General features: G+C 37.2%; 1 protein-coding gene across 1 annotated transcript in view; it reads left to right on the top strand.

Moving 5' to 3' along the window:
- LOC129796782 (glypican-4) overlaps nucleotides 1–13,391 on the top strand; it is a 33,339-nt gene that overhangs the window by 14,155 nt on the left and 5,793 nt on the right. The window contains exons 2-4 of the mRNA XM_055838858.1: nucleotides 7,187–7,351; nucleotides 11,726–11,960; nucleotides 13,232–13,388. Of these exons, the coding sequence (XP_055694833.1) occupies nucleotides 7,187–7,351; nucleotides 11,726–11,960; nucleotides 13,232–13,388 (557 nt within the window). The remainder of the gene's footprint in view (nucleotides 1–7,186; nucleotides 7,352–11,725; nucleotides 11,961–13,231; nucleotides 13,389–13,391) is intronic.

Below are 13,391 nucleotides of genomic sequence, written 5' to 3'. Positions count from 1 at the left end.
AAACGTTTTAACGTAATTCGTTTATGTTTATTCATAAAGAGAAGAAAATACATAGATTGTGTTTTCTCTCTCTCTTATGCAATAAAGAGGATGTGTCTGTTGCTGACCTAGCATTGTTTGATTTTCTTTTAGGAAAATTAACTGGGAGTTTTATTGATGATCTGAATAAATAAAATCTTTCATTGAATTGTCCTTAACCTATTAAAGAAAATGAGGGCGTAGCTTAAAAGTATTTTTTTTTTACTTAAATGATTTTTTTATAGTCTAATTTTTTTACTTTTTTGAATTGAATATATTTTATGCTTTTCTCCTTTATGATCTGCTATATTTTTCATGTCTCTCATGTATTAACCATAAATGTCACAGAAGCCTCAAAATGAATAAACTCCTTTAAAGAAAAAAAAATAAAGGAAAGAAAAATGATGAATGAATAAAATTTAGTAATTTTGTATATAAGGGACCCTCCTGTAAAGAAATAAATTCAATGAAAAGGAATATGCTACATGGGTAGCAAGACAAATGAAGGATTTCCATATCCATTGAAACTTTCTCTCGTTGGTGGGCATCAAACCAACATACATAGCTCACGTCGTGCACAAAAAGGTGGTAGTTATTGCCCCCCTGGGAGGCGAGAGAAGAGTCAGTGGCAGAGAAGCAATTTGATCTACCTCAGTCGGAGACTCATTATTGCTGAGTTCGTCTCATATTCATTCTCACCAGCAGAGAAATGAGCTCCAATATGCCACTAATATGTATATTAAGTTATAAATTATCATGTAGAGCCACAGCCGCGGAGAAAATGTGGGGCTTTATCTAATTGTTGTGTGGCTATGTGTGGTGTGTGTGATAAAAAAAAGAGAAGAAGCGCAGAGACTGGAATTCAATAATTAAATGAGGATGATTTTTCAGACCACGCCACGGGAATGGCGTGTAATTTATTTTATAAAATGAAAATGGATTTATCAGAAGGAGTGGAAGAAGCAAAGTTTCCTCAAACATTGTTCATCTTTGCTGTAAGATGCTATTTGTGGAGGACTCCATTGAGGCAGTGTTGTCTGGCTCACATTTTAACCCTCCGCCTTCCATTTGACTCAAATGTGAAGTGTCTGCACAATGAGCCCCCTTGCCTATTTGTTGAGTAATCCGGATAAAATCACATCCTTGAGCGGTAACAGGGCATAAAAGTACTTTAACAATTATATTAGACATTTTCTTAGGATTCCTCTTTGAAGCTCCTTCTGCACTTGCCTCTCGTCTCATCAAGTGCCTTAAAATGTGTCCCTTTGAAAGCGACAAGGGATGGTGCAATTATTGACACTCCAAACGACAATTTTCTACTAAAGAAGCTTCACTTTTTTGCTGCTGCTACCACTTATACCCTTCTTGAAACTCATAAAAACGTGTGCTCAGAACTCCGAAGAAGTTCTGCCACAAGAAATGCATTTTCTTCCCATCTTTACGCATCAACAAAAAAAAACATCAAAATCTTATCAGAAAGTTAAGATTAGATTTTTTTAAGCACCATAAAAAGAAACTAATAAGCCATAAAAACCGCGAACGCGCAGAAATTCGCATTGGGAATGAAAAAGGGGTCAAGAAACGCCGCAGAGTTTTGCTATATAATAAAAAATCATCAAAGAATTCCAGCCTTTGTTAACTCCCAACCAAACAGAGTCAATTTATTGAGCTATCTTGTGCGAATTTTATAGCCTCTACTTTATGGTGAAAGCTTATGATGGGATTTCTGGATTTTGAGTTTATTGTGCGGCAAAACGATGCATGTGGTGTTTGTGTACATATTTATGATTTGATAAGAAATCGGAAATGTTTATAATAATGCATTGATAACAAAATTCATTAAGCCTTGATGCGAAAATTCCTTTTGAAGTTTAATCAGCAGTTGGGTTAAATGTTATCAATCTGAGTATCTTTGGCCTTCCTTTCTCATCTGCAGCAAAATTTCTTCGAAGAATGAATGAAGAAAACAATAAAAAAGATCTTTTCCCAGCAAAATTGTAAATTATTTTCCCAAACAAAAACATTGACAAACCTTCTTACCATTTGTAGTGATTAACCTGACAGCGGAATGATCCTGAAGAAAGAGTCCTCAAGAGTTCTTGTTTTTTTTTTAAACTTCTTCGTCTTTTTCTTCTCTGTGTGTGCAGCACCCCGAAGAAGGGCATTGGAATGCCACAAGAGAGTCTCTTTGCACTGAGTGTGGAGTGTGTGATTTAATTGAAAAAGGAGGTTGAATTGCTACACGGATCGCCCTCGGGTCATCCCCGTGGTTGCATCTCATGGTGAAAGAGAGCTGTGGCAAACTGACCAAACTGGTCGATTGGAGAATTCCTTAATTTCATCTCTGTATTTGTGAAATTCCTTTTCTTCTTGCTTCTCTTTTTGCCCTCCACATCTTCGGGTCTTCCTCATCGTCGTTTACAACCACACCGTATATAAATGCAACACCCAGTAATCTTCGACACATTCAATATACTACTCATTCGGCTACATTGTTGCACTTCTTCTCAGTCAGAGTGCTTTTTATACACCACTCAATGTGCTCTCAAAAGATTTTACTACACACAGTACCAATGAATCGCCCTTATTTTACAAGAAGAAAGAATTTTAATTTGCATTCCTTGATGGGATTTTTTTTACAAGAACTTCTTGAAAATTCAGTAGATGAATTGATAGCTAAAAGATATCATCAAAATCTTTAGCATCTTTATGTTTTAATCTACGTTCTCTTGATTAAAAAAAATTAGTGGTAGATTTTTATCAGATGAAAGATTAAATGGGGACTTACGAAGCTTTACTAATATGCTTTGTCGTTTTATGATTCTTCAGGGGTTCTTTACAGGACCCAGTAAAGAATTGTTTGAGCCAACGAATGCTCAATTTTGATTGAGTCAATCAGATTTATCATTGATTGATCAATAATTAATAACACGGATCATGACTCAATCTTTTTGATCAATTTCAGGTCAATTCTAATTAATTATTAATTGGTCGTCTAATTAGTCAATTTTAGGTTAATTTAATTTTGATTATAAATTGATCAACTATTGATAAAACGTTGTATTTAATTTTTCGCCAATTTTTTGGTCAATTTAGGCTCAATTATTGTTCAATCACACAATTTTCAGGCAATTGTAGGTTGATCACATTTTTTTTGAGTTATTATTTCGATCTTTTGGCTATTTTTTTGTTGATTTTATATGAAACAAAATCCACAGATCTTACTTTTTTAAACCATGAAGCGTGAGAGCAAGACCATTTTGTAGCTAATGGAAAGACGTGTGCTAAAGTAAATCAGATTGATTACCAATTGAGCAATAATTGTCTATCTATCTGATTGATCCATTGTTGACCTACATTGCCTCATATTTGAGTTCAACGATTGATGAATTTTTAAGTAAAGCTTGTATTTTTCCTGTAGACTTCAGGATCTACATGACTATGATGCTTAGAGCCAAAAAAATCCTAAATATCCTGAATTGCGGTTTGAGTTATGCTATTACTTTCCTGTTCATCTATATTTGCAAATCAATTCCTCACTTCAATTTTTCATTGTAAATTGTGCTGCCAGTGCCTTCCAAATACCATCTCTTTGCCACCTAAGTGATTTACCATGATGCTCAAGATGTTTGCACTCTCATCTTCTTGAGAGGAGTATCGCTGAAGAGTCCCACCACACTGATGGATCTCAAGAGTCTCTCTTGCGGACAATAGTGCTTTCGGGAATCTTCTCATTTCATTGCATTTAATTACACCGACCGGCATCTCAAATGGGTAGAATTTTATCGATTTTCGTGTCATTTATCACCACTTTACGTCTCGTGGGACGAACTGCTTGCACCACTGTTCCCTTGGGGCGCGTTGGTGTTTGTGTGGCGCAATGCAAAAAGAAAATTGTGCACAAGAAGAGTATATATTGGGTAGGAAGACCAATGCCGGGAGAACCGATGAAGATGAAACAAGTAATAAAATATATAGCAAGAAGGTGGAGGGAAACAACGAAAAAAAAGGTAGTGCAAAGGGGGAAAAATGAAATAAATACTGCATTATATGTGTAACGCAAGAGAAGGAGAAAAAAACAAGGTGGAATGGAAAGGAATTCTTGTGTGCGATTCTCCCAAGAAGTCGCGGAGACTCATTGGGTATAGTGAGGTTGTTTTGCTCCTTCTGCAGCACACCGTTTCGTGGCTTTTTCGATATGGTGAGAAATATACATCCGTAGCAATGAGAATCCCACGCGTATGTATCCAAGAGCCCCAACATTTCATACTTTGGTCTCCGCGGGAATGCTCCGAAATTCCATACGAAAAGCAAGTTGCAAAGAACTGCGTCCGGGAGTGACTGAAAAATTTTTCTCAAAGCCCATTTGCATATTATGTGAATAAATTCTTTTCCACCATGGTGGGTTTCTCTCTCAAATAGTCGTTTTTTTTTGCCGCAATGGGGCAGTTTTTTTTGAATTGCGTATTTGAAGTGGAGAAAAGCCGCGCGCGGACATTTTAAACTAATTATCATTTTATTGTCAATGCTGGTGGAGTGTTCCCGCGCACCACTCCTCCCACATCCTTAAACAAATTACCATCAACGGTTGCCCATCAATGCGCGCGAGACACGGGCCGAGCGGGAATTGTAAATTCAAATGGCATCAGTTGCCCCCTCGAGGTTGGCATGTGTGCAATTTTCTCGTGGGGACATCTCGCGCAAGAGCTACCTGGTGAGTCGCCATGACGCGATGTCTTGAGCTATTAAAGTCACTTGCTGCCTCCATAAGCGGGAGAGATGTTTGCAACTAATAGGACATAAATATTGCAGTTTAATGTCTAAATTTCCTTACCTGCAGCCACCACTCGATGAAAAATCAATTAGGAGTTTCAATTTTATTTTACCACGCACATGAAAAACTCCACGATGCTGCTGTATCACACAAACCCACGCGTGGTAAGTCTTTAATTTAAGACCGAAAGTACCGTAGAGGATGCTCAACGCTACAGAGGGTTGTGATTGAAAACCTCGAAGGGAATTTGGTGGTTTTCCTTCCTTGGAATGATGCGGAAATTTGTCTCAAGAAGTTCTTTGAAACTTTGTCAATTTCCTTCCTTCCAAATTGTTTCCTTCGCCAGGCCTGTGATGAAACAAGAAGTTTTTAATTAATGTCTCGGGCTCTTGAGGTGGCTTTTTGATGAATTTAGCGGTTCTTCCTAAGACATTTTAATGAATAGAGGAGAGACTTTAAAATATTGAAAACAATTTGTTATTTTGTAGGCAATATGTTAATGAAATGGAGCCTGTAAAATTTTCTAAAATGCATATAGCTGTGCCATGATGACATAGCTACGAGCTAACCACTGAATGCACCGAGAAATTCATTTCTGCGGCTATGGCGTACTTTTTGCCATACAATGTCGTAAAATCAATCGGCATAGTCGCTAAAATGGAGAGAGAATCTCATGTGGAGATATAAAATATTTTTAGCATACCTCCATCTCGCATAGGATCTATGTAAATACATAATTCAAACACATTGGACTGCATCACAGAGGCGTTCGCCTCCGGTGTGTGTGAGTCACAAGAAGAGCGAAGTTTCATTAATGTAAAAAGACGTTCTTGGGTGCATTTGGAATTTAATAGAGATGCTAATAAATGGATTGAGTGGCGAGCATTCCGTTCAGGGGGCCCTCTTGGTCACACTGTGAGGTTTTCTGGGCGAGAAGTTTTTTTTTCTTGGGATTCTTGAGAAAAAAATCCAACTGGACATCTATTCACACCTCCATTTGTAGCAATCTCGATCCATCTTTCTCTCATTCTCTCAACATTTCACGGTACTTCTTTGGGCCCTCATCATCATCCACTACGCCATTATGTGGATAAATTTCTGATAGCCCCACAGATGGGAACACAGCCAAGGAGAATTTTAGGATCAAGTCCTTTTTGAATATTCATAATTCACTCCATCATACCAGACCGTTTTATTTCAAAATTTAAATAAAGAAATTAATAATTTATGATTTTTTTTAATAAAGAAAAGGAAATATAGGTTTAGAATTTTTAATTCATTTTATTTTTAGAGCTTTGACAAACCTTTTACAAATTATTTTTTCTTTTACAATTTAATTACAATTAATTTGTAAAAGGTCTGTCAAACTTTTTGAAAAATCAACAAACTACAAGCTTTAAGAATAAAGAATTAAAAATTCTAAACTTTGGTTTTCTTTTTCTACAAACCTTAACAAACCGGAAGGAAACTTCTCCATCTAATGTATAGAGGACTTAAATTTCTTTCAAAAAAAATTGACAAACCTTTTACAATTTTTTTTTCTATTTATAAATGATTTTTCTTTGGGGTGTCTGTAAAATTCTCTAGGGTTCTGTACAGACACCAACATATATGTATATATACGGTGTCTGTTACGGGGGAAACGGGAGAGAATGAAGTGAAAAAGAGAGTGTGAGATAAAAAAGGCCGGAATGTTCTCAGTGGCGGTCTAATTGAAATTAATTCCTTCGCGTCTGCAAAGAAAAACCTCTTCCTCCGCGCAATGTACTTTAGTTTTTTTTTTTGATATTAGAGGAAAGAGATCTTCATTTGTCTACCAAATGGGAAATAGACCGGGAAGGGGAGATAAGGCCAAGTTGCAGCGTCATATTTTGCGTTTTGTTGGCAAATGGAAGACGGAAAAAAAAATAAAAGAAGGAGTTGGGATGCCAGATGATGGAATTCCAGAGTCGCGCGCGGAGAACCTCGGCAATTGTGTCTCAACTTGCATGAGATGGATTAAATTGAGATTAGGGTATTAATTGGAATTTATGAGCATAAAATATGAGTGCGGTTCCGCAAGAAGAAAATGTGAAGGAAAAAGTAGATTTTGGGTGAGAGAAAGAGGTGATTGTTGGATTGTATTGTGGTGGGTGCTTGTGATGAGCAAATATTGAATTTACCTTTGTCGCGCATCCCACCCGCAACACTCACCTGGCTTTTTGTCGTCTGACCTCCTTGTCGGTACTACCTCGGGCGGGGACGAGAGATAAGGTGTTTTCCGAGGGATTTTCTCTCGGAGCATTTTATTGAGATGCCGACACGACTGAGAAATTTCTCTGTGATGCTGCGAGAATGTCGCAAGTGTACCGCATCTGATGACATTTTTTCTCATCTCTTCTTTCTTCCTTCCAGATTTGCCCCTCAAGTACTGCTCAGTCCCGGCAGCGGGCACGTGTTGCTCCTACAACATGGAAATGCGCCTCGCAGACATCTCCAGGGTTCACATGGAGAGACAGACCAAAGATTTAATTGGAAAATTAGCCTCCGTGCTCCACAATCGCGCACAAAAGTTCAATGGTGAGTCAATTGGGGACACTACCTCTTCTCTTTTACCTTCAATACCATCCTATATATCAACATACCACGATGGCCCCATTCTGCCACAATATTTTTGCATTCTACGCGAAGATGCCGCGTGGTGAAGATGCTTGTACGTGTGTATAGTTGGTGGATTAGAAAGAATGCAACCAGCATATGGGAGAAAGGAGCTCGTGAAGTTTGCGATGTTGAGTGCAGATTTGACCTCCTTGTTCAGAGAAACTTTTTAACTTAAAACTTGGAGAGCTTTTGTGAGTAAATCGCGCAATCTTCAAGGGCTGTACTCAAAAACTTTTCGAGTGGTTTCTGCAAGATGGTTGATTTTGATTTATCAAGAGGACCACCACCACTGCAGACGTTCATTAAGGAGTTTAAATTGAAATCTTAAGAGAAACAAGAGGAAGATTAATATCTTTTATTGTTTTAAATTGAATTTCTAACTATTTCTCTGTAGAATTTTGTACAGAAGATGTGGGTAGTTTTTGAGAAAAAAATTATTAAACTTAATAGAAAATGAAAAGTTAAGAAATATGATAAGGAAGTTCTAAGGAAAACTTCAGTTTTTAAGTTTTCTTCAAAATTTTATTTATTATTGCCTCATAGTTTTTCAAGATTAATTTTCTTCTTAATTTAAATTGAAGATTTTCAACAATTTGTTTTAGTGAAAGAAGTTATCAAGGAACACCAACTAATAAATCAATTAAAATCTCTTTAAAAAAATCTAAGACACGCTTAAATGAAATGTGAACCCTGTGTTTATTTTCTCTGAAGAAAATCAAGAAGTTTAGTTAATCATACACGTGACGCAGTTGCTTTTCCCCCGATTTGCTACAATTTTGTGTACATTCTTCCACTATCAATCACCTTTTTTTTGGTAGGATAGTGAGCTCAGTGGAGATGATAGATTTGAGGCAATTTCTTCGTAAAAATAAAATTTGTCTGCTGATTAGCTTCCCCATATGATGTTGCGGCTTTTTGTGGGTCACCCGCAGAAATATATATAGTTTGGTTGAGTCCCAGGCAATTCGTCACGTTTGGAAGCTTTATCTAATCTAATGGCATGAGTCCCACAATACACACGGTGTGGTGGTTACATTTAATCGCGCAAAAGAGGTGCAAAGAGTGGCACTTGGTGTGTATTATATGTTTTATGAAGTGCTGCGCATTCTGGAATACAATGTGTGTCGGGAAGTTTAAGTTCTTTTTGGCGTATGTAGTTCGTACACAAAAAAAAACAGCAAAAAGAATCTAAAAATATCGAAGGCAATTTCATTGTTTGACGATGGGTTTGTAAAGGAATGGAAGATGGATAGGAGAAGAGGAGAAGGCAGAAAAAAGGCCGTGTGAGAAGAATGTGAGAATGTTGAGAGGAAGAGAATATAACAACAGAGAAGTTCATTCATGGGAAGACAAAACCTCATCCAGTTCTCATCTCTTCTCCCAATATCATTTACAAATTGCATCAATTGAAATTGAAATTATAACAAGGAAAGACATGCGATGGAGTTCATTGTCTATTTTTAAATCAATCCTCCGCCGTTTGATTCACTCTCATGCGCGCACTCTTCGGTGCTTCATCATCAGGGGCTACCGAGGAGGTGGGCGGTGGGGTGTGTTGATGATAAACGAGGATAAAATTTCCACATTATACTGTATACATACATATGTAGGTAGGTATATCATGTGCAGCAAGCGCATCGTGCGAGGAAATGGCCGAAAGACATTGAGAAATTGAATTGGGTGGAATAAGATAGAGAGACTCACATAGAGATTGCTCTGCATAGATCTTTCCCAAAGAGAAGAAAAAAAAAACGAATGAAGTAAATACAATCTACTCCTGAACTCCATTGAACTGCACATAAATATATTAACAGTTTACTTTGAAAGAAACCCTGCGTTTTGCCCCAAATGGCTCGCGCAATGTTAAGAAAAACGAAGCCGGTGTGTGGCAGAGAAGGGGATTTGTGTACAACATTTTATAATTGTACGTTTAGTTCTTCGTTTTTCTTCTCTTTTTTTTTGAAATTATACTTGTAAACTCGAGATCAATTTCCTATTATTCCGCCACAACACACCACCACCACCCATATATGTATTATTCTAGATGTGGCTCCGAATGCAATTGGAGCCCAAAAAAAATGGATGATGGAACGTGCGTTAGGCGCAATATTCTATCGCGCGTTGTCTGTTTATTTTCTCCAAAACGAACATTATTATCATCACAAATATAAACACACATGGGGCCCAAAAGAGACAAGCCCTAACTAAGAGACAGATAGGATTCCTCGCGATGGTGTGTGCCCTCTGGAATCCCACTCCCTTCCCTCCCCCTTTAGGCGGAAAGACATTTCGAAATCTCTCGGTTTCATTCATGAAAAACCCACCCGCACAGTTGTTGGGACTAAATTGGAAGATTAGCCTAATTTTCAACCATCCTAAAAGATTAATGATTGCAACATTTCGGAGACAAACCACTTAAGTCCAATTTGCTTTAGTATTATACAGAGTTTTGAGCAATTGAATAAGCTCCGAAAGATTTGCTAGTGAGAGAGAACTTGAGAATTCATCTTAAATCTCCTCGAGATCCCACTCAATGAACCGAGTGTGTTTGTCTTAATATTTTGAATGTACTTCTCTTTTGTAATTTTAGTGAATAAACTATAGGGGAAGATGGCCTGAATTTGACCCTTTGCACATAGTTTTTTGCTGCTTTTGCAAAGAAAAGATTTTTTTTAAAAAAGAAAGAATAAGAATTTTGCTTTCTTGGAAAAAAATAGGACTTCTTAGTTAAAAGTTTGAATTAAAAATAAAATTAAGCAGCAATTAAGAGTTTAAATTCTTCAAGATAAAACTTTAACTTTATTCCTAAAATGTCATTTTAATTGAAGAAGTTAAAGACTTGCCAGGAAAATTTCCATTATATCTGAATGATTTATTTCAAAGGATTCCCTTGGAAGGAATTCAATTTCTCCGCCTTGTCCTTCAATTCCATGTCTTGTATGAATTTTCCTTTGATCTCTGTTTCCACACACCTTATTTTATTACCTAAAATTCACCTTCAATTTCCAATAATAAATCTAATAAAGGTCAAAGGACACAATTAGTTCCATTTGGTTGAACTTTAGATGAAATTAAGATTAATAGATTTCATATCCATTTGACCTTTTGTGTTGATTCTTTATCACGGAAAAATGATGTAATTTCAATTAGGGGACCAATTAATTATGAGCAAGGAATATTGATCGATTTTCCATAGGCAAATCATAAGAAGAATAATGATTTCTATTTGCGGAAATTACTTGAATTCATTTAATTAGTTTAATAGATGGAGACGCCTGGTACTACAAGGCGCCTCCACTGTTATCTCTGTTCTAATATTTTCTTTTAAAATCTTTTTTATTTTTATTTCATCTGTTTAAAATAATTCTTTAGAGAAAAACGAAGACTTTTCATAGCTTTTAGTTTCTTTGATTAAATAGGTATTTAAACTACCAGGCGTCTCCATCATCATACTTAATTTTTAAAGAAAATCCTATATATAGTTTACTAGGATCTCTTCTTCATAAATTATCCAGAAAAATCAAAGCTCAGAATAATATTTATTTTAATTTTCAAAGCTTCATTGATTCTCATTGATCAATTTTTCCACACAACATTGCTTTTCCAAGGAAATTCCTCGAATTTCACAATAAAAAATAATTACTGAATTTCTTTGCGATCAAAGTGCAATGGGAAGTAATGCGCACGATGTCAGGGAAATGATGGAAAGGCAAGTGGGCCCACATTGGCTTCTCCGCACCTTCTTTTGCGGTGAGACACTAATTAATCTTTTCAGGTGCGCATGCATTCCAATTAATTCACTTCTTCACCGTACCTCTGATAAGGAAACCGTGACGCATTCGAGAATCACTGCTTGGACAGTTTTTTTTGTCGTTGCCGCACGCATTGAGCAATTAATTGAATCACAATGAGGTAATGCGATGGAGAGCGTCAATAACCGCGGAATATGTCGAAGGAGAACCACTTTTTCGCGAGACTATTTGCGGGGAAGTTCAGTAGACGCGAGCAGCACAAGTGGATGTCTCTCGCGGGAGATAAGACGTTGTGTTGATTTCTTACGTGCCATGAGGGGCGGGGGAGGGACGGCTGCCTGCTCAGTGGGTGTGGGATTGGATTGGAAGTTGATTTTTTTTTTAAAATTCTGTGTTTGGGATGATGTACGATGAAGCGCGCGAATGGTTGGCCATTCCTGCAATATGAAGTCATCATTTTGGGGAAACGAACACGCGGCTACAGAACCTGATATATTGTGCTGAATTAATGATCCCAAATTCCATTTGGTCTTTTGCACAGATTACTTCAAAGACCTGCTGTCGGAGTCCAAAAAGGAATTCCACGCCATGTTCAAGAGGACCTACGGGGCTATCTACGAACAAAACTCATATGTCTTCTCGGACCTCTTCACTGAGCTCGAAGGCTACTACGCCAGGGGTAAGGTGGACCTCTCAGAGGCGATGGATTCCTTCTTCAACACCCTCTACCAGAAGATGTTCACCGTCCTCAATTCTCAATTTACATTTGACGACAAGTAAGTTTGTTAATTTCTTTTTTTCTTTGTGATTATTTAAGCGAAGAGATCACGACCTCACGGTGGTGGGCTCCAAATTAATATTAATAAAAAGAAGATGAAGGAACAAAAAAAAAGTATCAAAAAGACCGAGAAAAGTCTGTGTAGAGAGGAGGAGACGCAAGATTGGCATCTCTAATGAGATCCGATACATGCTAATTGGTGCAAATAAATGCCCGAAGCTAATGAATGGGCCAAAATAAATCCAAATAAACTCATTGGGAGGTAGATGATCCAGACGAGGCAAATATACAGCCGAAAGTCTCTTCTTACCAACTAAAAATAGCCACTCAAGTCACTTGTTGTGATTCATATGAAAAGATGATGAAGATTTCCGACACAAAAGAAATAAATAAAGTCAATCGGCAAATGGAAATTGATTTTGGGTGCTGCCAATGTTTGTATTGAGCCACTCTTTGGGCGTTTTATTGCCGAAAATTGATTTCGAAACTTTCCCGCAAAGATTTTTCCTTGACAATGTTTTGTTTTTTCCTTCTTCCTCCGGCAAAAAGGAGGACGTAAAACTTTCTGGCCAATTTATTTTAAGGACATACAAGGAAGATGTTTAAAGTTATTTTATGGACAAAATTTATGTCTTTGTTTCACTTTATTGTATTAAGTTTTCTTAAGGCAATGAGATGAATTTTCTCTTTAAAAAAAAGCCAATAATTTAGAGAACTTTCAACAGTTTTTTGGGATTCTTATTTGGAGCTTTTAGCTGAATGAAAGTTTTTTTTTGTCACTCAGATGTTCCAAAACAATGTCTTGGCAACAAATTAAATGAAATAATCCTGAATTTTAGATACAAAACTCCCATTAATTTGCATCCCAAGAGACTCTCAACCAGCAGCAGCAAAAATTCAATAATCATTTTGTCTTCTTTTACCCATAATCTTGTAAAATACTGACTTCTTTTGCTTTTGATTTTCCCCGAGTTTCGAACACTAAATTAACATTAATTGCCCCAGCAGCAGCGTTTGACTGCTCACAGAGGAGAATCAATAAAAATATTTGAGCTTTTTTTGGGCTTCTCAATTGCATCGAATTTGGCACTTTGGGGGAAGCTAAGTAGAGGTCAATTGCTTTGCAAAGTCTCTCGCCATGAGCAAAACAGAATAATTAAGAAATGCAGAGTAATTGAAGGAAATAAAATCCAACCACGCGCCAATTGGGCGAGTGGGTTAAATTGAATGCCAGCCAAAGAGATGAAGAGGATTTTCTTCTCACTACAGATACTTGGGATGCGTGAGTGAGCACATGAAGCAACTGAAGCCATTCGGTGATGTCCCAGACAAGCTTTCCGTGCAAATAAAGCGCTCCTTCGTGGCGACACGAACCTACGCACAATCACTGGCCGCAGCAGCGGATATTGTGAAGAACATGATGAATGTA

The sequence above is a fragment of the Lutzomyia longipalpis genome, chromosome 1 (genome assembly GCF_024334085.1).
Source record: "Lutzomyia longipalpis isolate SR_M1_2022 chromosome 1, ASM2433408v1".
NCBI classification, from domain to species: Eukaryota; Metazoa; Arthropoda; class Insecta; order Diptera; family Psychodidae; genus Lutzomyia; species Lutzomyia longipalpis.
The sequence above is the reverse complement of the archived record's forward strand: the minus strand, read 5'-3'. Positions and strand labels throughout refer to the sequence as shown.